The sequence below is a fragment of the Dromiciops gliroides genome, chromosome 4 (assembly GCF_019393635.1).
Source record: "Dromiciops gliroides isolate mDroGli1 chromosome 4, mDroGli1.pri, whole genome shotgun sequence".
NCBI classification, from domain to species: domain Eukaryota; kingdom Metazoa; phylum Chordata; class Mammalia; order Microbiotheria; family Microbiotheriidae; genus Dromiciops; species Dromiciops gliroides.
The window spans coordinates 402,892,966-402,914,915 of record NC_057864.1 but is presented as its reverse complement, the minus strand read 5'-3'; the positions used below and the strand labels follow the sequence as shown (position 1 = coordinate 402,914,915).

Here is a 21,950-nt window from a genome sequence, read left to right as displayed (position 1 = left end):
AATGACATGTGAAGATGTGGAAGATTATTTATAAAATCTGAAGATGACTCAAAGATAGGAGGGACATCTTTACATGGCAAATTAAACAAAAAACCTTTAATAACATGAAATCAAGTACATGTCTACTTCTTGCCTAGATGAAAGTTTGTGTGAAAGATTAGTGGACTAAAAGGTCAATAGTAACAGGTTTCAGTCAAAGAGGTAATGTCCTCAATGAAGTCCCACTTGGTCAGACATCTATGATAGCGTTTCCAGTTTGGGGTAACAAATTTTAGGAAGGACACTAACTAGCTGGAGTATACAAAGGCAGCTCACAAGTTCACTGTGAGATGATATGAGACTTTGCTATTTAAGGACTGGTGAAGGTTAAGTGAGAGAGTCTCTTGAGTGTGAAGAATTAATAGGAACATAAGAGCTACTTCCCAACTGTTTCAAGGGCTGTTTTGTAGAAAAAGGATCAAATTCCTCCCTCCTGGCTCCTGAGGGCAGAACTAAAAGCAATGGGTAGAAGTTACCAAGAGGCAGATTTCAGATGAATGTCAGGAAAGCCTTGACAAACAGAATAGTCCTAAAGTGGGACTTTAAGAAAGGGGCTTTGGGTGGTAGATGCTCTCTAGAAGATTCCTGTTCAAATCAAAGTTGGGCTAGATGTGGCACCTCTTCATTGTGATTCTGTCAATCGATATAAGTCAGAGCTGGAAAAAGAGGTTTTGCAGAGATATACATATATAGAATTATATCTGCAAATATACCTACCTGCACATACTCAGTACAACAAAGAGTAAGCAAGTAACCAAGAGCTTTAGCACCAGTGTTCTGACACTGCTCAACACCTCAAGAGCCATCTGACACACACCACTGGAGCACGACTCATAGGTCTAACCGGTTAAGTTGGTCTTGGAGCTAGACGTGGCACTTGTTTAAGAGCTGGTACTATCTGTATAACTGACAGTATGGAATTAGGCAATGTGATAGTTTTGCAAAAACCAAGTCAACAAATGTCCAGAATGGCATATGACTATAACATGGTCAAATAAAATCTGGGAATATGCTGTTTAACTCAGGATGACCCAGCCCCGAACTTTTAAAAACCTGAAATAGTCTTGGTGGCCAGTGCTAAGCAGAAAATTTGTATCAAGACCAAGGAAAAGAGAAATTTTGTCTAGTGCAAAACAGCCTCCAGAGATTATTAACACCTTAGAAGTGTGGTAAGGTGGTTAGATTTTAGCTTGGCTTTCTCTAAAATACTGGAACAAATACCTGACATACCTTATGGCTTACAGTTCCAGAAACTGAAAAAGATCATCTTTATTTCCAAGATCTCCGTACTGTGGGATTATGAAAAAGCATATTAGGGACAGTTAGGTGGCACAGTGGATAGAGCACCGGCCCTGGATTTAGGAGGACCTGAGTTCAAATCCAGCCTCAGACACAACACTTACTAGCTGTGTGACCCTGGGCAAATCACTTAACCCCAATTGCCTCACAAAACAAAAAAAACAAAAATAAAAATAAAAATAAAAACAAAAACAAAAGGCATATTACCTGGCCCATGATGGATCTGAATTCTACAAGCTGACTACCAAGAGCTAAAGAGGAGGGTCACCTTCTTATAACAAGGTGTGACTCCTTTTTCTCCCTCTCCTCTCTAGTTAAAGAGTACTTCAGTCCCCTCATGAATAGAGGTTACCTTTGATGTCACGATGAACTATGCCATGCTCATGCAGTACGTTAATAGCAATGGTGATCTGCTTTGAGTACAGCCGAATAACATGTTCTTGAAGGCCCAGCCTTGACACTTCTTCCAGGGTGCCCTCATCACAGTATTCCATGAAAATATACATTTCTTCCTGGGGTAGAAACCAAGTTCAGCACTATTACTTTCTTCAAATGTAAAGTAAGTACAATCTAGGCAACTTATAAACAAGTCCTAAGTAAATCTCCTTTCTAATGATGTCATACTAATCTTATTTTCTGCATATTTTTTAAATGCTTGTTTCTAACTCTTCTATAAGGACTCCTCCTGCCCGTCTCTGTCTGGAATTATATAGCTATTTGGGTACTACCACCTCCTACAAAAGGCTCAGAATAAGTCTCTGCAGTTCTCCCCAATTCAGACTGCTTTATAATCTCAGACAGGGACCAGCAGGACTTTCCATAGGATATATTATTAAGTACTGAAACACATCCTTTTCCAATTCAAAAATTATTTAGGAAAACATAAAAAGAAGCTGAATCTAACTTCCCCCACAGTTCATGCTACAATGAGGTACCCTAGCTGGGTTCTTTTCCTCAATGTTTTAGCATCTACTCTCAAGGGGAAGAAGTTTCTTTGGTGGTTTTAATAGTATATTTTACATCTTCTCTCACTTCACAAATGTTTAATTTTAAGTAGAAGAAAAGTTTAACCAAGTAAAAGATACTTAACAGTCGCTGGTTCAGGGGAAAAAAAACCCCAACACAACAAAACCCAAGTAAGTTCTTAGGAAAAAGGATACTTAGATGAATCTTCTGAATGGCAGGATGGGTTTCAATGCTTTATAATGTCGGGTTAATGACTACAATCTACAACTTACATTTTAGGAAGAATTCCTCTAGTTTCAGAGAGAAGGCAGAAATGATGTAACTCATGGAGATTTCCTTATAATTAGGCAAAGTTACTGTGCTCTGAAATGAGAAGACCTGTGATGTAGAACAGGACTCCATTTTGTACCCTTACTGATTCCTCACTCAGAATTGCGTGTGTGATTAATATTGGCTTACTCTATGAAGCTCCACACCAAAATACCGAACCAGATTGGGGTGTTTAATGCCTTCAAATATTTTCAGTTCATCTGCAGTTTCTTTGATAGTTTTGTGGTCATTCGGCTGAAATCGAATCTGCAAAATTGAAAATGTCAGTTACTGTTGACAAACTAGAAAGCTGTGATGTGAAATAAAAGGATTGCAAAGCCATCTGTTGGCACATTCTGGTATCGTTGAAAAGGAAAAAGAAGTATGACTGGTTATCTGCATCAGTGATTCTAGCTTTTTTAAAGCCACAACTGAATTCCAAATATAGACATTTTTATTAAACACATTAACATCTACTTTTTAATATTCAGTACAATGGTGAGCCAATTTTCATAATTGCAAATGGTATTATTAACCATTAATATTTATTAATCACACAGTATACCAGAGGTACATTTTTAGGACATACTTTTTACCCATAAGGTGCTTATAATTTAATAGAAGACAGGATTTGCTTGGCTAGCACATGTTAGATGCCAGATAAGTAGCACAGATAAATGCCCCAGGAACTAGAAAGCAAAAATAATTTACAATGGATTGATATAATGACAGAAGGATTCATGGGGGAGACATTAACTGAAGGCAGGCAGGACTAAGATGAGAGGGAAAGAGAGGGAAAATGGTATATGGAAGTAGAAATGTGGGTAGTATGTAGATAGTGGTATGCTCCATGAGGCAGCTAAAGTAGAGTTTATATGGTGAAAGAGAAAGAAAAAGCTTAGCATAATAGTTCAGTGTCAGGCTAAGGAGTCTGGGCTTTATTTTGAAGGCAGCTCAGAATCACTGAAAAGTTTCCTAATAAAGTTATGCCATGAATAAAGGAAAGTGTGGGGAAGATTCAGTCAAGAGAAGTATATAGAATGGTCAGGAGGTGAGGAATAATAAAAAAGTAGACTATTAGGACGCTATTGTCAAAACTTGATGGGATGACAGCCCAGACTAGAAGAGATTAACAGAAAAAAAGTCCAAAATCGAGAAATGACAATAGGTCAGTAGGTCATCTTATTAATGATTCTATCAGACATTGGCAGTAATTTGGCAATAAGAAAAAATTAACAGAAAAAATAGAAGTTTAATTCTTCTCTTGAAACATATTTTCTCTGATTTGCTAAATTTTAAAATGTCAACATAAACAATAGCTACCTTTTTCTTCCTTTAGATTTTTCCATCTAAATTTCTTTGAGATAGTTATTTCTTAGATGTTTTTTATCCTAGAATTGCATTTCTATAACTTTTAAGGAGATTAAATCATATTATTTTAACAATTAAAAAATGAAAGACAATGTGAGAATTGGCTATAATGTATTTTTTTTGCATAAACACATATTTATATTGGAAATAAACAGCAACAAAACAATGTGATTTTTTTATTACATTAAGAGTATTCTTAAATTCATATAATAGGATCACTGGAATTAGAAGTACAAAAGGCGATAGAGAGCTTCAATGCCAACTGCCTCATTTTACAGATGAGAAAACTGAAGTGCAGAAAGGGGATGTGACTCTGCACACTATATTACTGCTGTATTTTGGTTTTTAATCTTCAATTTTAAACTGGCATAAAGAACAAGTCTATGCAATTTTCTTTGAATGTTTAAGAAAACACCCCAAAAATGGTTCTTTATAAAATTTCTAACCAAAAAACCTTAAAGCATTAGTCCTACCCCAACGTGTAAACCCTGACAGGGTAGATAGAATACTCACTTCCTTCATTGCCATCAATTCACCAGTATCGACGCTGATACAAGTATAGACTTTTCCATATTGGCCTTCTCCTATGAACAAAAGAAAAAAAGCAACGAAAAAAAGCAATTTATATTTTATAGAGTATGAATTGGAAGGGACTATGCAGTCCAACCTTTTCATTTTAGAGATGGGGCCAGAAAGCTCAGAAATGTGAAATGATCCCAATGGTACATTGTTGGTGGTAGAGTTAAGAATTAGGAGCCTGACACATAAGTTTAAGCGCTGTTTTCATTATATAACACTGTCAGGGACATAGGTGAAGGCAAAAATTACTTCAGAAAATTACTTGTAAGGTCACCACAGAATTCAACAGTAAACTATAGTTATCAACCAACACTGTCACCACCACTTCCATCTGAGATGAAACATATGGCTATTTTCAAAATGACTAGCCAAAAGGCACAAGACAACATCTGCCAAGTTATTTAAACTTACCATGATGCTTTAACATTTACAATTACATATTTATAACTCTGCAATTTTAAAGCATTATTTTAACTATTCCTATTTCTGTCATTTAAATTGCTTAATGTTAGTTAGAAACATTTTGGATAACCCTTTTAATCTCCTGTAAATGAAAAGTAAAGTGTGACAATACACAGAAGAAGAGCATTTTAACTCAAATTGTATAACGGAATGTAGTTATATGGCTCTATGAAATGCACTCATCACGGGCGTGCTTTCAATTACTCTTTCATATAAGCCAGCTGTTACATGCAAATGTTCTAGAAGAAAAATGCTATATGGGACTTAGAATTATCAAGATCCCTAAATTTAGGTGAGCTTTACAGTCTCGTAGTTTAATCTCCTATTATTAGATCGGAATGTCTAGGGACAAATTAGAAGAGGAGGCAAAGAAGACCTTTGACAACCAGATAGATGAAGACTTGTTGACCAAACAAGGGACACAGAAGCTCAGACAATGTTCATTACATGAAACTGAGAAACTTTTGGGCAAACAAATTAAATGGAATTAAAATTAGGAAGAATACAGTTCAACTTGAAAGAAAAAACTTTACAACATATTTCTCTGAAGAACAAGGGCCAAAGAACAACTAAGAGGTCAAAGAATATGCACGAGCAGTTCCCAAATCAAGCTATTAACAACCATATGAAAAATTCTCCAAATTACAAGCAATAAGAGAAATGCAAATTAAAACTATTAGGTTCCATCTCATATCCATTCCATTGGCAAAGCTGACAAAAATGGAAAATGAGAAATCCCGGAGGGCCTTGAGAAAAGCAAGGCAATGCATTATTGGTGGAGCTATAAACTGGCCCAGTCATTCTGGAAAGTAACTTGAAACTATGCTCCCAAACTCTCTTAACTGTGTAAACTTGGACTTAGCAATACCACTACTAGGCCTATATTGAAAAGATCCAAGAATCTAAAAGAGATCATTATGCGAAAATATTCATAGCAGCAAAAAAGTTCCTATATTGTAGCAAAGAATGGGAAACTAAAGAGGTGGCCTTCAGTTGAGGAAAGGCTGAAAATAAAATATTATTGTTTATACAAAAGAAATGAAATGATATGCTTTCAGAGAAACCTTGAAAGTTCTGGGAAGGGAATGATTTAAATATGAGAAACAAAAAGGTATGGAGGGGGTACGTGGAATCCAGGGAGAAAAAGGAATGCATTTTTACAGGAGACCAAGGGGAAAGATGTTCTCCAGACAAATATTCATATTCTGTATGAACTGATGCAGAATAATTTGCATAGAACCAAATGAACAATTTATACCATGATTACAACACTATAAAGAAAAAACAAAGACTTAACTCTGATCATGCAATGGTCAACTAGGACTCCAGATAATGAAGAAGCATGCATTGTATTTCCTGACAGAAATGTTATGTACTAAGGTTTAGAGCAAAGCATACATTCTGGGGCACAGATTTGTTTTGTTCAAATGTGATTATGTGATACAAAGAAAGGTATTTTTGTTTCTTTTATTGAGGAGAGAGAAGTAACTAGTAATAGATAGTGATAACAAGTAAAAGGGAAAGAAATAATATCAATAAAGCATTTTTTTAATGCACAGAAGAGAAAAAGAAGGAAGTTCAGAAGGAGACAGAGATGAATTTATGATATACAATTATCCTTTCCACATCACGATTTTGATATATCACAGCAGGCATAAGAAATTAAATAGGAACTTTTGGGGAGTTTTGTGGAAGCTGCAGTTAACATAGAAAAAGTTTAGAAAGTCAGAAATGTATGAGGTATTTTTACTTAACATTGACCTATATCTATCCTATGACCAAATACTAAAACCCAATTTTTACAATAAGGTACTGTAAACACCCCATTAAAAAAAAAAATCAGATTACTTCTCTAGCACCAAGGGAGGGCCAAGAAACTTTACTCAGATTTTCCAGGTTGTGGGTGCAAAATGCCCCTTTTTCACAATGTGGAAAGGATAACTGTACTTTATGTGGAACGATTCATATTTGTTGTTACTCTAATACAACAACTACCACTCTAGGAAGAGACAAAGAACCACTAATTGCTTCGTACAACCTACTCCCTACCCATCCACATTCCCTCCACACACACATGAAAGTCTTCCTTTCATTTAGATATAATTGGGAACACTGAAGTTCTGGAAAACACTTGGTAATTTAAGTTTTGTGAAATTAACCATCTAAAATAAAATTGTTTCTATTTCACAAGAAAATAAAAATAAAAACAAAATGAAAGCATGAAACCTCTCCCTATATAACATCACATATTGCTATGGACCAGTTCAAACACCTGTATAAGTCACCTGGAGATAATCTGATTATGGCAATTAGGAGAATTTTATTTTATTCATTCCTCAATTATATCCAGTTTTGTCCATTCTCACTGAAATACATACATGGTACACAGCACTGATCTCATGGTAAATATAGCCTTTACTTTCTGAGATACTACAAAGGAGAAGAATTTTCAATTAAAACTAGTCAACTCGTTATCTAAATTAAATATTTGTTTCTATGCTTTTACTGTTCATTTTAAAGTGGAGAGGGATCTAAAAGTTTTGACATTTAGAAAGTGAATATGCAAAACATTATTTTCATCTTCCTTTTTCCCCCTTACCAATTTTGTTTCCTCTTTGCCATTTGAAGGTCACCTTCCGTAATCCAACGTGCATGACATTATCATAGGATTTGGGGGTGTCACAAACTTGACCGATGATGTTCTTCCTCCTCATTTCACGGTAGCGCTTTTCTTCAAACAATCGAACTGACTTCTGAACAGCTTCTATGGGTCCTTGTTTAGAAGCAGTATCTAGGGAGAAAGCTCAGATCTATTAGTTCCAAATTCCTCATATATACATAGATATGCTGGTATAACAACTGAAAGTTCATTTCTTTTTTTTTTTTTAGTGAGGCAATTGGGGTTAAGTGACTTGCCCAGGGTCACACAGCTAGTAAGTGTCAAGTGTCTGAGGTTGGATTTGAACTCAGGTACTCCTGACTCCAGGGCCGGTGCTCTATCCACTGTGAAAGTTCATTTCTAACAAAAACATCTTAAAGGAGTTTTATATATAGGGTTCTATATGAGCTGCTATAACAACACTTGAAATGCAAGTCCAGACTAAAGACATAAAGGATGCCTAAAAGGATGGTTTAACCAGTTCAACACTACACTGCCTTTACCCACTGATTCTACCACTGGTCAGTATTACTCAAAGATGTACAGTTATGCTCACTGCAACAAAGGCGATTCTTTACTCCTCCCTAATTGATTCTAGGATACTCCACAGTGGTTGTTCCAGACTTCCTTTTCTCTCCTCAGGCCTGTCTCTATATACTCTTCCCCCAACCTCTCAGCTAAGATCCTCATCTCATATTTTACTGAAAGAACTTAACAATGTGCCTTGCATTGTGTTTGGCAGTGTGGATACAAGTACACAAAATAATAAAACCACTACTTACAAGGATAAAACTTTATATTCTAGTGGGTGAGACAAGTACATCTTAAAAACACATAACATTAACGTAAAAGCGATAAATACAAATTTATACAAAACAGTTCAATACAACATGGTTTGGGAGGGAGGCCACTTGAAAATGTGCAAATAAAGGAAAGCTTGAAGCAGAAGATGGTGCTTGAGCTACATCTTAAAGGAAAGTGTGGGTTCTCGGAGCCAAAGGACAGGAGGTACATTACAGGCATCTAAGGCCAATGCCAAGGTACAGAGCCAGTAGACAGAGTGTACTGTGAGAGGAACAGAGAGAAGGACAGTTTGACTAGATAGATGGGTTTATAGGGAGGGAATGAGGTCAAACAGGGCCGTGTTATGAAGGGTTTTAAAACTAAGCAGGCAAGTTTACACTCGACCCCAGAGGCAATGGAAACCAAGGACACTGGGTTCACTAAAGGAGTCACATGGCTAGAGCAGTGCTTAAGGTAAATTACTTTGGCAGCCATGCTAGCCAGTCGACCAACATTTATGAAGAGTACCGTGTGCCATGACTATGGAATAGAAAGAAAGGAGCTCACAGTCTAAGGAAGGAAGCAGCATGCAAATAGCTGTGGTCAAACTAGATATATCCACAGATTGCTTTTTTTTAAGTTAAATACCAAACTCTGCACAGCAAGTTATCTTTCTGTGTATTTTGAGGTTTCTGTTCTGCTCAGCGTGGGGCCCTTTTCCATCATAAAGCTGAACAGAGCCACAAGACTGTTGAGTCTGACCAAATTAGATTCCATGTATCGGAGTGGGGATCAGTGATTCAGAGACAAAACCTTGTACTAAATTTAAATCTTTCAATGGGAGGCATCATATACATATTAGGAAGTTTAAAAGGAAACTCTCTAGGGAAAATTAGTTTTCCATAGTAACAGCCACCTTCATAAGAAGATATCTTAGGTCATTTATATGTGTATACAGATGAATATATGTATGTCATCTGCTAAGATATGATTGTTAAACCCATGGAAACTGAGGTTACTAAGAGGGACTAACTCAGAACCATGGGGGAGTATCTACAGTTAAGGGGTGTGATATGGGTAATAAGCCACCAAAAAAAAAAGATGGGAGGAAAACTGGATAGGCAGGAAAGCAGAGGACCAAGAAAGAACAGCAGCATGAAAACTCAGAGAAGTGTGCTTAGCAGGCAAAGATGGTCAGGAGTCGTACAACAGAGGAAGAAAAAAACATCTGGCAATGATGAGACCACCAGTAATGTTGCCAAAAGTAGTTTCAATTGAATAATGATGCTAGAAGCCACCTTGTAAGGGGCTGAAGTAAGAGTGAGGGGAAGTGTAGGCAGGAAATTTATCTTAGGAAAGGCATTTACTAAAATGTCTCAGCAAGAAGAGTAGCTATGAAATATGTCCCTATATTAATGTGAGGTGTGCTCTCACAAATATATCACACTGTATAATGGTAGGGTGGAATACATGTAAAGAATAACTAATCAAAGCAATTCACAATATGGCTTCTTCATGTACTATAAGTCTTTTTTCTCTTCAGAGTCTTCATTAAAGTTCCCCTTAGTTTTAAGTTTTTTATTCCATATGCTGCTTGGCTAGCATACCAGTGTTTTCTTCTCTCCATAGCTCATTTATCAAATTTTAAGGCTGCTTCTGTTTTCAGTTAATAGCAGGCTCTCTTTTCTGATGATTGCGGTCCTATTCTTCCAAAGAAAAAACCAGCTAGCTGGCACAGTGGATAGGGTGTAGGTAGGAAATTGAGACAACTTTTCTGAAGGAGTGTGGCTGAGAAAGGAAGGAGTGACAAAGAACATGAATTAGAATGAATGGTACAGTCTGGTGAATGGTACAGTCCAGAATAGAGGAGACTTGGGAATGTTTGAAGACAAAAGGGAAGGAACCATTTGATAGGGAGATGTTCAAGACTACAGAGAATGAGGGTGATGCCTGAGGATGCAATCTTCTGAAGGAAAGTGGATGGGATCAAGAGCAAATATAGAGAAACTGGCCTTACCAGGAAAAGCCACCTATTTGTCAGTGGCTTGGGGAAAGGAGAAAATGGTTAGTGATGTCAAGGAGTTTTGAAATGGCTTCCAGTCCAATATCCACAAGCCATCACTGAGGGGAAGAATCGAGAGGCCCACTTTCTTCATCAGCACCAGCAAAAACTGCTGACTAACTGTAACTAACAGGCAGATAAGGTGCAGTAGCCCCGATGTGGCAGGATTCCCCAGAACACCAGTCCTGCCTCCAAGTCAACCCTCATTTGGGAAAGTAAATCTTGTGAAGAAGGGGTCTGCCAGCCTCACCAACTGGTACCCACAGAGTGTACAAAGCAGCCTAGTTGAAGCAGCAAGGGATCCCTGAGGGTATGATAAGAGGCAGCATGTACACCAAGCAAGTTAAAGCACCACTACCTTCTTCCTTCAGAACCTGGTGGAAAGAGCTGAGGACCCCTAAAGCAAAGAGGAGGCTTAAGAATGGCAAGCTTCCAGCCTAGTGCCCTCAGACATCACACATTGTGGAGCTGTGGCCTACACCTGCTCTGCTGGGTGCTGCAGCCACCAATCCCAAAGACCCAGAAAATAAAGTTGTCAAAAGGTCCAACATCAGAAAATTGTCTTTACTTTTAGTGTCGTTTGGCTCTTACATATAAAAAGATAATGAGACAACGGATATGTGTCATCTGTCATCATCTATACTGGATGCTCTCATAGGGATGAAAAACAGTTTATATTTCTTCTTATCCCATAGAGGAGCTAATACAAAATATTGACTCTAGCAGGCATTCTAAAAATTTGTTGATCACTTTTTATAATTAATGACTCAACCTGCTTTGCCACCAGGGCCCCAGGACCACGGGACTGTTCTGTTTAACTCAGACAAAACCTTCTACAGCGCTGTCTCCTCCATTAAAATGTGAGCTTGAGAGCAGCGACAGCTCTTTTATGTCAGTGTGTCCAGGGCTTGGCACGGTGTTTTGTACATAATAAGCACTAAATTAATATTCATTTTTTTCAAGACTTAAGGTCCTTAATTGGAAGAATGGGGATGCTTAAGGAAGAAAGGGTTCAGAATATTTTCAGTGGGGGAAGAGTGAGATAGGGAATCAATTAGAGGGATAGAAAAGGACTGCCTTGCTACAGGGAGGATCCCATTGATGTTGGATAACCTGAATTTGTAATGTACTCAAGTCAGTAGTGCCAAGTGAATTCTTACTTCATTTAGCTACTTGTGAGATAGTGAGAGTGACTGAAGGCCAAGACAGAACAAAAGAAGAGTGACAGACAAAGGGCAAAGGATTCAAGAAGTGACTGTAAAACAGAGTTGCTGTGGCTACTTACTGGGCGGAGAACCCTCCCGTCTTATTACCCTACATAAGTCTGCAAATGCATCTCAAAAGATCTAGTTATTGTTCCCCCAAACATATTGCAGGGTATATTCTTGTCTCTGTGCTTCATTTACACTATCCCTTTACCTAGAAGGGCTGACGGGCCTTAATCTTCTATTTAGAACCTTTCTGGATAGCCCCACCTGGATGTTCCATTAGTTTCTCAACATGTCCCTAATCTCAACAACTCCCTATTTTCCCTGACAAATCTTCTCCAAAACTTATTTCTTTTATAGATACCACCATCTTCTCCTTGCTTTTAGTGTCCTTTGGCTCTTACATATAAAAAGATAATGAGACAACGGATATGTGTCATGTGTCATCATCTATTCACAATCCCAGTCACCCCTGACTCTTCTTTTTCCTCACTTAAATCCCACATCCTGATAATTCTCTCTCTACAACATCTTTCACTTCACTTTCTTGGCCCTCAAATGTGACCATTATGCCAGCATAGACCCTGATCTCCTCTCAGTCTACAGTAACGGCTTTAGTTTATTCCACGAAACTCTAGCTAACAGTGATCTCTGTTGCCTCAAATTTTCTTAGAACTAGTTTGTATCTCTCCTATGCCGTCACATTATACATATTTCTTATCTCTGCACCCCACCCCTTGACTGTAAGTCACATAAGGATAGGGTCTATTATTTTTCATCTTAAAACTTAGCACAGTAATTTACATAGTAGACTGTTAAATATTTAGTTAAGTTGTTTAATTTTTTAAATTGCATTTCTACTTATCTAAGTTTTATTCTTTTTCAAGGCTCACTGACTCCACTGAAATCATCCCCAAATGCTAGATCTTTTGACAATCATTCCATTTCTTCAACTCCTTACTTTTAGTGTCCTTTGGCTTTTACATATAAAAAGATAATGAGACAACGGATATGTGTCATGTGTCATCATCTATACTGGATGCTCTCATAGGGATGAAAAACAGTTTATATTTCTTCTTATCCCATAGAGGAGCTAATACAAAATACTGACTCTAGCAGGCATTCTAAAAATTTGTTGATCACTTTTTATAATTAATGAAAGAAATAAGCAAAAAATCCTCCTTCCTGTACCTTGTGCTGAATACTGTAGTTATTTTACTTAGAGGAAAAATCTAACATGAAAAAATAATCAAAACCATCAGACTGTGTTCTAAAAAGGAGTGCTTTTTAAAAAAGTCATCTTTTAAAAAGTTTTATTAGGGCTAAAAAAGATGAATTGCACATGTAAAAAGTTCAGAAACCAAAGTATTCCCAAAGCAGTGTTCCTTCTTACCTTTATTTTGGCTGATCAGAGTGCGAAGCTCCCAGCTTCTCCGTGCTGGCCCACTTGAGTCTCCTTTTGGATAAGAAGGCTCTGAAAGACAGATTTCTGACTTACATTCTAATATATGAGTAATTATCAAAACATAGCCGTCTGTCCATGATGGTAATTTTGGAACCTCGAATGGCACTGATTAATGGACGTGACTTCTCCTAACTAGTTCTTAGCTTTGAGTAAGTTTGATTTACAAATAGTAAAAATCCATACTAGAAAAAGTCAACAAACGAATGAACTGTCGGTAGATTATAGGATTAGAAGTACGATGAACAGGAAACTGTTATTAGCACTATGACACAAACCATAAAGCACAAGAGTTCAAAATTAAATCAGCCTTTGGCCCCTCACCAAGACTGGTTTCTTCTCTAAGTCCCAGTAATGCAGTGTTGCCATTTCACATATAACCTGGCTTTTTTTAACCTTTCCTTGGTTAATTTTATAGTAGAATTTTAATATATTACCAAATATCTAGATGATGTCGCTTTAACACTTTAAAACTACAAAAATACCTCAGTAAATGAAATAAGACTAAAAAAGCATCCTTATAAAACATACATATAATCAGTTAAAACAATCTTAAGTACTTTTATTCTTCGAAAAACAGCACTTCATATTGTTTTATCTTCTCAATTTTCCTCTCACTGACAACTGCCCTATCCAACCACCTTTTATTAGGCGGTAACAAGAAATTGAACATTGAAATGGACTACTGGAATTGAAAATGGTGTAACAAATACTTGAGTACCCACCTTCTCGCTCCTCGGTGGGGCTTGAGTGTCGACTCAATGATCTGAATTGCAATTCAGCAGCTATGGAAGCCAAACGATCATTTTCTGGAACACTGGACCCCCTGTTCAACATTTTAAACATTGATCTAGATGAGTTCAGTAGTACTTACACTTAAATAAGCTCTCAGAAACTTTCATAAAGTTGTAAATTCCACCTGAAGTGAAGAGAACCAAATAATCTCATCTGTCCATTTCTTTTGTGTCACCTAACAATTCCTGATGGAGTCCTCATATATACACACATTTATGCTATACATGCATGTATGTATGTATGTACATGCATATACAGGTAATACACATACATGTGTGTATAAATGAAAATAACAATAACTGTCACTAACTTTAGGAACTCTTCAGGGTTTGAACTCCAGGAATGAAAAGAATACATACATCTGCCTTGATCTCGGGTATATTTAAATACACTACCACACCACCCACATCATTTTTGTTCATTTTATTTAGATTATCGGTCACAGGAAGATCTAACAGATTTCTTTGTCAGATGAACCCAGGACAGTAAAGCATACATATAAAAAATACTAAAAATCATAGCAAAGCAGAAGTACAAGAGGGCAATCTAATCTATTATTTAGAACAAAATCAACTACTCTTCAAGTGCACAAAGCAACTGCTTCAAGAGAAATTGAATTGATATTTATTAAGATAAATGTTAATATAAGAATTTAAATCAGAGAGAACAAAACAAGACAGAGCACATCAGAATCTGAGCGTAGGGAAGCTATTGAGAGTGTGGTGGCTATGTTATGCTGACAGAGGGATTTAGTGAAATATGGTAGCATTTGTGCTCTTATTTCATATAGCAGGTAGGTTTAAGAGAGTGTCATTTATATCGGGGATTTTCAAAAATTCCTATGCTTTGCAATCATTATTTTTCACTTCTCAGAACCCCAAAATAAAGTACAATGTCTGATGTAGACTTCTGAGCAGACATAAAGCAAATATTTCCAAATTCTCTACATTAAAAAAAAATGAGATTACTATAGCAGTTTTGTGGAAAGTGGGAGTAACTATACTTGTGCAACCTACTTCACTGGCTTTTGGAAAGAACTTTGCAAAACTGTAAATGCCACATAATATTACTGTCCTTATTCCATGAACCCAGGTTGAAACCACTAGTAGAAAGGAAAAAGCACTAGAATAAATAGACCTACATGAGGTCTGGTCCTAAGCAATGCAACTAAATGACCATAAGGAAACTACTTAGCATCTCTATTTCATATGATTTTTTTATATGCCATCTCGATATACAGGGATGCCACAGGGTCCAATAAATGAAAATATATAAAATTACTACACAAGATGTTTACACAAATAGAAATTGTTAAATAAAAAATGTTATCATAAGAAAGCTTTTTAAATTCAGTGCCTACCTACTCCAAGTAAGCTTCCTATATGCTTTCACTATAATAGGAAGTCTCTATGGTCAGTGATATATTTAAAGAAAAACTTAACATCACATGAATTATGTATATTTGAAATAATGGTTAAAAGAATAAAAGAATAGGCTAAATAGTGCTAAATCCATAGGGATAAAATAAATCTCTATGACTTTTAGAATTTTGCTACATGGAAATTATATCTTAAAACTACTATATCCAAAACTGGAGAAGGGATTTAGTCACTATAACCTACATTATATACATACAAGGCAGAAAAATTACATAAGTATACAAAACATAAAATTATATGCATAACTCGTCAAGCCATATTTTTTTTGTTTTTATGTTTACTAAATATCATAACCAATGTAAAAACGCCCTTTAACCAAAAAATCATGAGCCTTTTCAAAATATAAGGAATTACCTCAGATTTTCTACTTCAAATGATCTATCATCTAATTATAGAAATATTAGACTAGGGAAAAATGTACACAAGTTTTAGCATTGCATTTTGGGGAGATGATTTTAACCATACTTTTTGTTCCTTATTTATAAAATATATTTTTTTTATTTTCTTCTATACACTGTACAGAGATATTATGAGAACAAATAAGGAAATAGTTTCTATAAAATGCCTTAAATAAAAAAATTGTGAAAAATCTCAGAGCTTTACAAAGTTAATTGTTATCTTGCTTTTACTACACAACTTAAAATCTGTACTAGATTTTTATTATTTTTTTAGCTTCAGAAATTTAATGCTGTTGAAATTTTAGTGATATTTAATGAGTCAAAAGTTACAAATATTTGTGGCAAAACTAGATGTGAATTTCATAAAGCATGTGCTAATTCTTTAGTTCATTTTAAATTCTGAGGTTATCCACTATGCCTCAGAAATATCATAATATTGTATCTAGAAGTGGAAGAACATACAATTCTTTTCTCCTTTTATCCCAATCTAAATAGTTTTGCTACATCACACATATATCACTGTATTTGTTAGAAGAAGGGTTTCTTCTGGGACAGTGAGTTCATTTCCCAACAATGAAGATTTTTAGGCCAAAATTAGATGACGGCTCAGGGAGAGGTCGTAACAAGTATTTATACATAAGAGTTGTTCAAAATGACTTTTCAGATCCCTTCCTGTGCTAAGATTTTGTGATGGTAAATATCCCTAGCCATACCTGAGGATGTGGCTAAATCAATTGCCTGATCAATTACCCTTTCTAGTTTATGTGCATGTGAACAGAAGTGGTGAAATCTGTATTTAAAATTTGTGATAAAAATGTGACAAAATAACTGCCAAAAGAGATACATGAAGTAATTGATGTTATGATGTGCTTTATTTTGACTTGCTTATTGTGTGAGAAAATAATGGGTTTGGGGGGTCCCAGAGGCCCCCCGACTCGAGGGCCTAACTCCAGAGTCTTGCCTGATGTCTTTTAAGGCCAGCCCAGAGTCAGTAAAATTGGACTTTGGACTCTAAATAGAGACAACAGAGATCAAAACCACACCTACCTGAAAGCCTTTCCCCTCAGAGGGTCTGTCCAGAGAGGACAGACCTCAGCATATACTGCTCATTTTAATATGAATCACCCATAAGTCCAGTAAACCAATAGATTTGAATGATGCCAGCCAATTAGCTTTGAGCAGTGTGCAAGGGCTGCCTCTCCTCTGGAGGGCAGGGGGCTTATGTTCTCTCATGGGCTCTCGGCCTGGGACGCTGGAGGAGACAGCCACTCAGCCCTCGTTCGTTCTCTCTCTCTCTCTCTCTCTCTCTCTCTCTCTCTCTCTCTCTCTCTCTCTCTCTCTCTCTCTCTCTCTCTCTCTCTCTCTCTCTCTTCTATCTAGGTTTGTAGGGTTTCTGAATTCTAATTCTGAACAATGTGCTCTCTCTCTTTACTAACATTTAACATGCTTTAATAAATGCTTAATGCCAAAAGACTGGTGCTATAGCCTCTAATTTATAAGAAGCAATATATTAGAAACCCCAGCTAAGTTCCCTAAAATTTGGGACAGAGATAGGCACCCCCATATAATTTCAAATGATACCATTGTGAAGGCCTATATATGTTTCTGAAACTTGCTGATTCTGATAACTAAATAAATACATTCCAACTCAACACAAGCAAGAGAAAAAATAAAGATACATTTTAATTTATTCATTTTGTGATTTACTAGCTAGTAGATTCTATTCTTACCAATAATTAAATTCAAAAGGAACATATTTTACTTTCTAAGATAAGGTTTGATGGAAATTAATCAGTAATCTTTAGAATGATTCTTCAAAGAAACACACAGTACTTTCCACTATAAAAAATATCTTTTTCTTTGGTGCTATCTCTAGTTATTACTGGAAGATAATTTAGTGTAAACCCTGTCAGAAATGAGAGTGGCCATATTACCTAACTATCCTTGAAGAAAAAAAAAAAGAACTGTGCAGCTCCCAGGAACAGGGAGGGTAGAAGTGACCCTCCTCCAGAAGTCCAGATCCCATTTCTGAGGCAAGTCCTACTTTTAAACACCTTATGTCAACTAAAAGCAGACTGCATCTGGGATGGCAACAAAGATGACACTGGTTGGGTGGAACTACCTGTTATCATTTGTACTGCTGAGAGGTTTGGGTGGAGCGGAGTCGCTGCCGGCTGGGGCGGGGCGACTGGCAGCAGCACTGCATGGGTTCCGCACGTCAGAAGGCACACTCCGAGTGCTGTGATAAGAAGGAAAACTTCAGGAAATACAACTGGAAAAAAGGCCTGGATTGTCAATTTTTTTCAATTTGAAATTAAATAAGGTGAACAAATAAAAAAGAATTGAAAAATAAAAAATATTATGTATATTATATGATTTCCTTTTGAGATCCAGTTCCACAGGCTGTCTAAAAAAATTTCCCCTTTTTAGAAAATTCACTAAATGGGTTTAAAACAAAAAGTTATTGTGCTTTTACAAGTAGTCCCAAATTGGCAAAATGAAAGCTATCCTATGTAGAGCTGAAGATCACAACTCAAAAGATGCAGAAATGCCACCACATTCAAGGATCATATCTTTCATGTGTTGTATTTTCTAACCTCACATTTTGGTCTAGAGGTGTGCCATGGAAGAACTTTCATGAATATCAGGACCGGAAAAGAGACAAATACAGTTAACTCTTCCATTTTTAAATCAAAATTTACTTTCAAATGTTCACTGTCATACAAACGCTAATTTGCTTTCTTAAAGAAAGAAAAAGGAAAGATTGCTGAAAGGCCAGAAAGCACACACAGAGTAGCCATTTCTATACAAGGTGATAGAGCAACATTGCATAGAGGATGAAGTGCTGGGCTTGGAGTCAGTAAGACCTGGATTCAAATCCCACCTCTGATACTTATTTGCTAATTATTCCACCTCTGGGCACCTCTACCAGCTTTCCTCAATGTCAAAGTCAAAGAATGTTCACAATCATTACTTGGAGTTGCCCACACTGACAAAACCATAGATTCTTTGAGTACTTGCATACAGGCCAATTAACATTGTATTAGCTTGAAAAACTCTTGCCTATGCTCAAATCTCAACACTTTTTGTTTTAGCTGAAAGTATACCATCAAGAAAATGAAAATAACAACTTTCTAAAATATATGAAAAAGAACACCAGGAAAAAATACTTGAGATTTCCGAGGCAAACATCCAGCAGCCTCATCAGTTTTAACCTGTTATATAAAGGAAAGTTTATAATGAAAATGATTAGTGAGGCACCAAATACCTGAATCCATCAGGAGTTGGGATAATGAGATGTGGGTTAGGAGGGTCACTGTGACATCGGGGTACCTTCACAGGACGGGGGCTATTCCGATGTATAGCTGCTAGAATGAGAAAAGACAACAAATGGAATCTGAAGGCATTCAACAGCAAAATGTCAGCCTAGTAAATTAAAAATAAATTTTATTAGAGTGAACAAAATTAAACTATACATATAAACATACGCATATAGACTTGGAACATAGCTATCAAGCTAAAAGAGGCATGGGAAGCCATTGGGTTCAATCCCTTTACTTTAAAAATGAGGAAATGCCAGGCCCAAGAAGGCTGTAACTTGCCAAAGTCACAAAGATGATGAGATGTGAAGCCAGAGCTGAGATTTAACAGTCAGAAATGAGCTTTGAAATCAAGGAGTCCCAATTGCCACTCTATAATAGTACATCATACTGTCTTTCCTAGGTACATGGCAGCTACAAAAATATTTGCTCATTAAAATTTGCAATGAATAATAACATTTTGTAAGTGAAAAATTATAATACATTAAAACATTAGATTTCTGTGATATGTCATAGATTTTTATCTGGAAGGAACTCTGTTTTTTAGTCCCAACATTTATGGATTTTACAACATTTTACAGAGGAAAAAACTGAAGCCTGGAGAGTTTATGGCTTTTCTCAGGTCAAAGAGTATGTTAGTAGCAGTACCTACCCAGGTTATAACATCAGATTTGGGGACTGAAAGGGACTTTAGAGTATTATCTATCTAGTCCAGCTGAGGCCTACAAAGGTGGAGTAAATTTTTAATTTGTTCCATGTCACAAAAATATTTATGTAGGAAAATAAAAATACAAACACAAGAACTTTGATTCCCAACCTAATGCTCATTCCACTATAACACAAGTGTAACATTTATATAAGAATACACAGCAACCTACATCTAAAATTCCCAAAGTAAGGGGTGGGGCTTCTTGGGGGTATGGATAGATCCCAGGAGATGTGTGATCAACCAATCAGTGAGCAGGAAGGTAGCTCAAGCCAATCACAGGGCTAGTCTCCAACACAACCACAGTTGCCTCTCACCTATGAAAACGATCAAAATTCCCCCACTGTACCCCCTCCCAATGCAGGGCAAGTTCCTAAACCTTCTCTTTCAAATCCCATCTGGGCCCCTCAGGTTTAGGTTACCTAACCCTGAGCAATCACAGCAGTTTGGGAAAACTTCACTCTAACTCATCACCCAGTGCACTCGGTTTTGTTTGTTTGTTTGTTTGGGGGGGCGGGAGAAGGGGAATATTAATAGAGGAGCACTATTGAGAACATCTGGAGACTGAGCTAGAGTATAGGAATAGACACAGCCAATGGGAAAAACGTTTACAATTGGCTGGGTGGGTTTTTTTTGTTTTTGCCATGTTTTGTTTGTAAAGCTACAAAGCAAAAATTACAGATAATCAACACGGGCATAGCACATAACGATGCTCTAATGAGTACTGGTAAAATAGGGGAATAAGTATAGGGAAAGAAGGATGAGAAAAAAGGCATAACATTTTTTAAACAAAAGGCAGGAAAAGAAAATAGTCTTGTTGACTCCTGGGTAGCAACAGCCGTAACAGCAGTGATGTTTCCTCTAAGGGTCATTCTGCATCTCTCCTTCCACAGGTATGACATATACTGAGAAAAGAAAGAGGCTTAAAGGCCTGCGATCTCCTGTAAGATGTAACAGGTCTGAATGCGCTACTCCCCAGCTCAGTAAGTGCCAGTGGCTCCCCATCGCTTCTAGGACTAAGCACAAACTCCTCTGATGGGCATTTATAACCTTTCCCAACCTGGCTCCAATTCTCCATCCAGACTTTACAATCCTGCCTCACTGGCAGATTTAATGCTTCCAGGGGACAACATTCTATCTCTTGTTTCCATACTTGAGAAGTACCAAAAAGGCACATTTCCCCCCCCCCCTTTAGCCTCTAAAACTGCCACTTTCTTTCAATTCCTACTTTTAAAGGCCCTATCTAGGGTCTTTCCTGATTCGCCAGTTGTTCCTGTCTCTCCCCAGAAATGACCTCCCAATCACTTTAGACAGACTTATTTGCCTCAGTTTCCTCATCTGTCAAATGAGATGGAGAAGGAAATGGCAAACCACTCCAGTATCTTTGCCAAGAAAACCCCAAATGGGGTCATGAAGAATCAGACACAAGTGAAATGAGAACATTACAGTGATATTATCCCTGATTTCTCTTTATGTTAACATTTCTAATAAAATAGTCAGAAAGTTAGAAGAGCCTTTGGAGAACATCAGTCTATTGTCTTATCACGTTTAAGGTACCTTTATAACATGGTCCAGAGGTGGTTCTTCTGGTCTTGATTTGTGTTCCTTCACTGACAGAGGAACTAACTTTCATGCCTTTTTACTTCTAACTGGAAGTGTTTCTTTACTTCAAGACAAAAATCTACCTCTTTTCAACTTCCACCAGCTGATTCTAGTTCTTATTTCATGATTTAAACAAAAAGTGTATCTTCCTTCTCCCACAGGAGAACCCCTGAGATATCTGAAGATAGAAACGTATAATTCCACATAAGCCCATATCATGCTAAATATCTCCAGTTCCTTCAATAAATCCTCATATAGAATAGTTTCCAGTCTGGATCACCTCTAGTTTGTCAATGTCTCTAAACATGGGGCATCCAAAACTGAAAATTACAGTTCATATGCTGTCCAGACCAGTTCTAAGACCCAAGCACAAGAAGATTATTACTACCCTTATTCTGAGCACCATACTGGTGTTACTAAATGAACACATGATGCACTCTAAAATTAGCTTTTTTGGCAACCATGTCATACTTTGGACTTAATGTTGAATT

General features: G+C 36.9%; 1 protein-coding gene across 6 annotated transcripts in view; it reads right to left on the bottom strand.

Annotated features, from left to right (window-relative positions):
• Nucleotides 1-21,950, bottom strand: part of MAP3K4 (mitogen-activated protein kinase kinase kinase 4) — a 155,623-nt gene that overhangs the window by 15,549 nt on the left and 118,124 nt on the right. For 3 of the 6 annotated variants that reach the window (XM_044003012.1, XM_044003015.1, XM_044003016.1), the window contains 8 exons: nt 19,100-19,196; nt 17,954-18,070; nt 13,925-14,025; nt 13,131-13,211; nt 7,625-7,816; nt 4,498-4,568; nt 2,764-2,880; nt 1,691-1,850 (listed from right to left, as the gene is read on the bottom strand). In XM_044003012.1, the coding sequence (XP_043858947.1) occupies nt 1,691-1,850; nt 2,764-2,880; nt 4,498-4,568; nt 7,625-7,816; nt 13,131-13,211; nt 13,925-14,025; nt 17,954-18,070; nt 19,100-19,196 (936 nt within the window). Of the gene's footprint in view, nt 1-1,690; nt 1,851-2,763; nt 2,881-4,497; nt 4,569-7,624; nt 7,817-13,130; nt 13,212-13,924; nt 14,026-17,953; nt 18,071-19,099; nt 19,200-21,950 lie in introns of all 6 variants that reach the window. The other 3 variants (XM_044003017.1, XM_044003018.1, XM_044003014.1) reach the window with 2 other exon arrangements.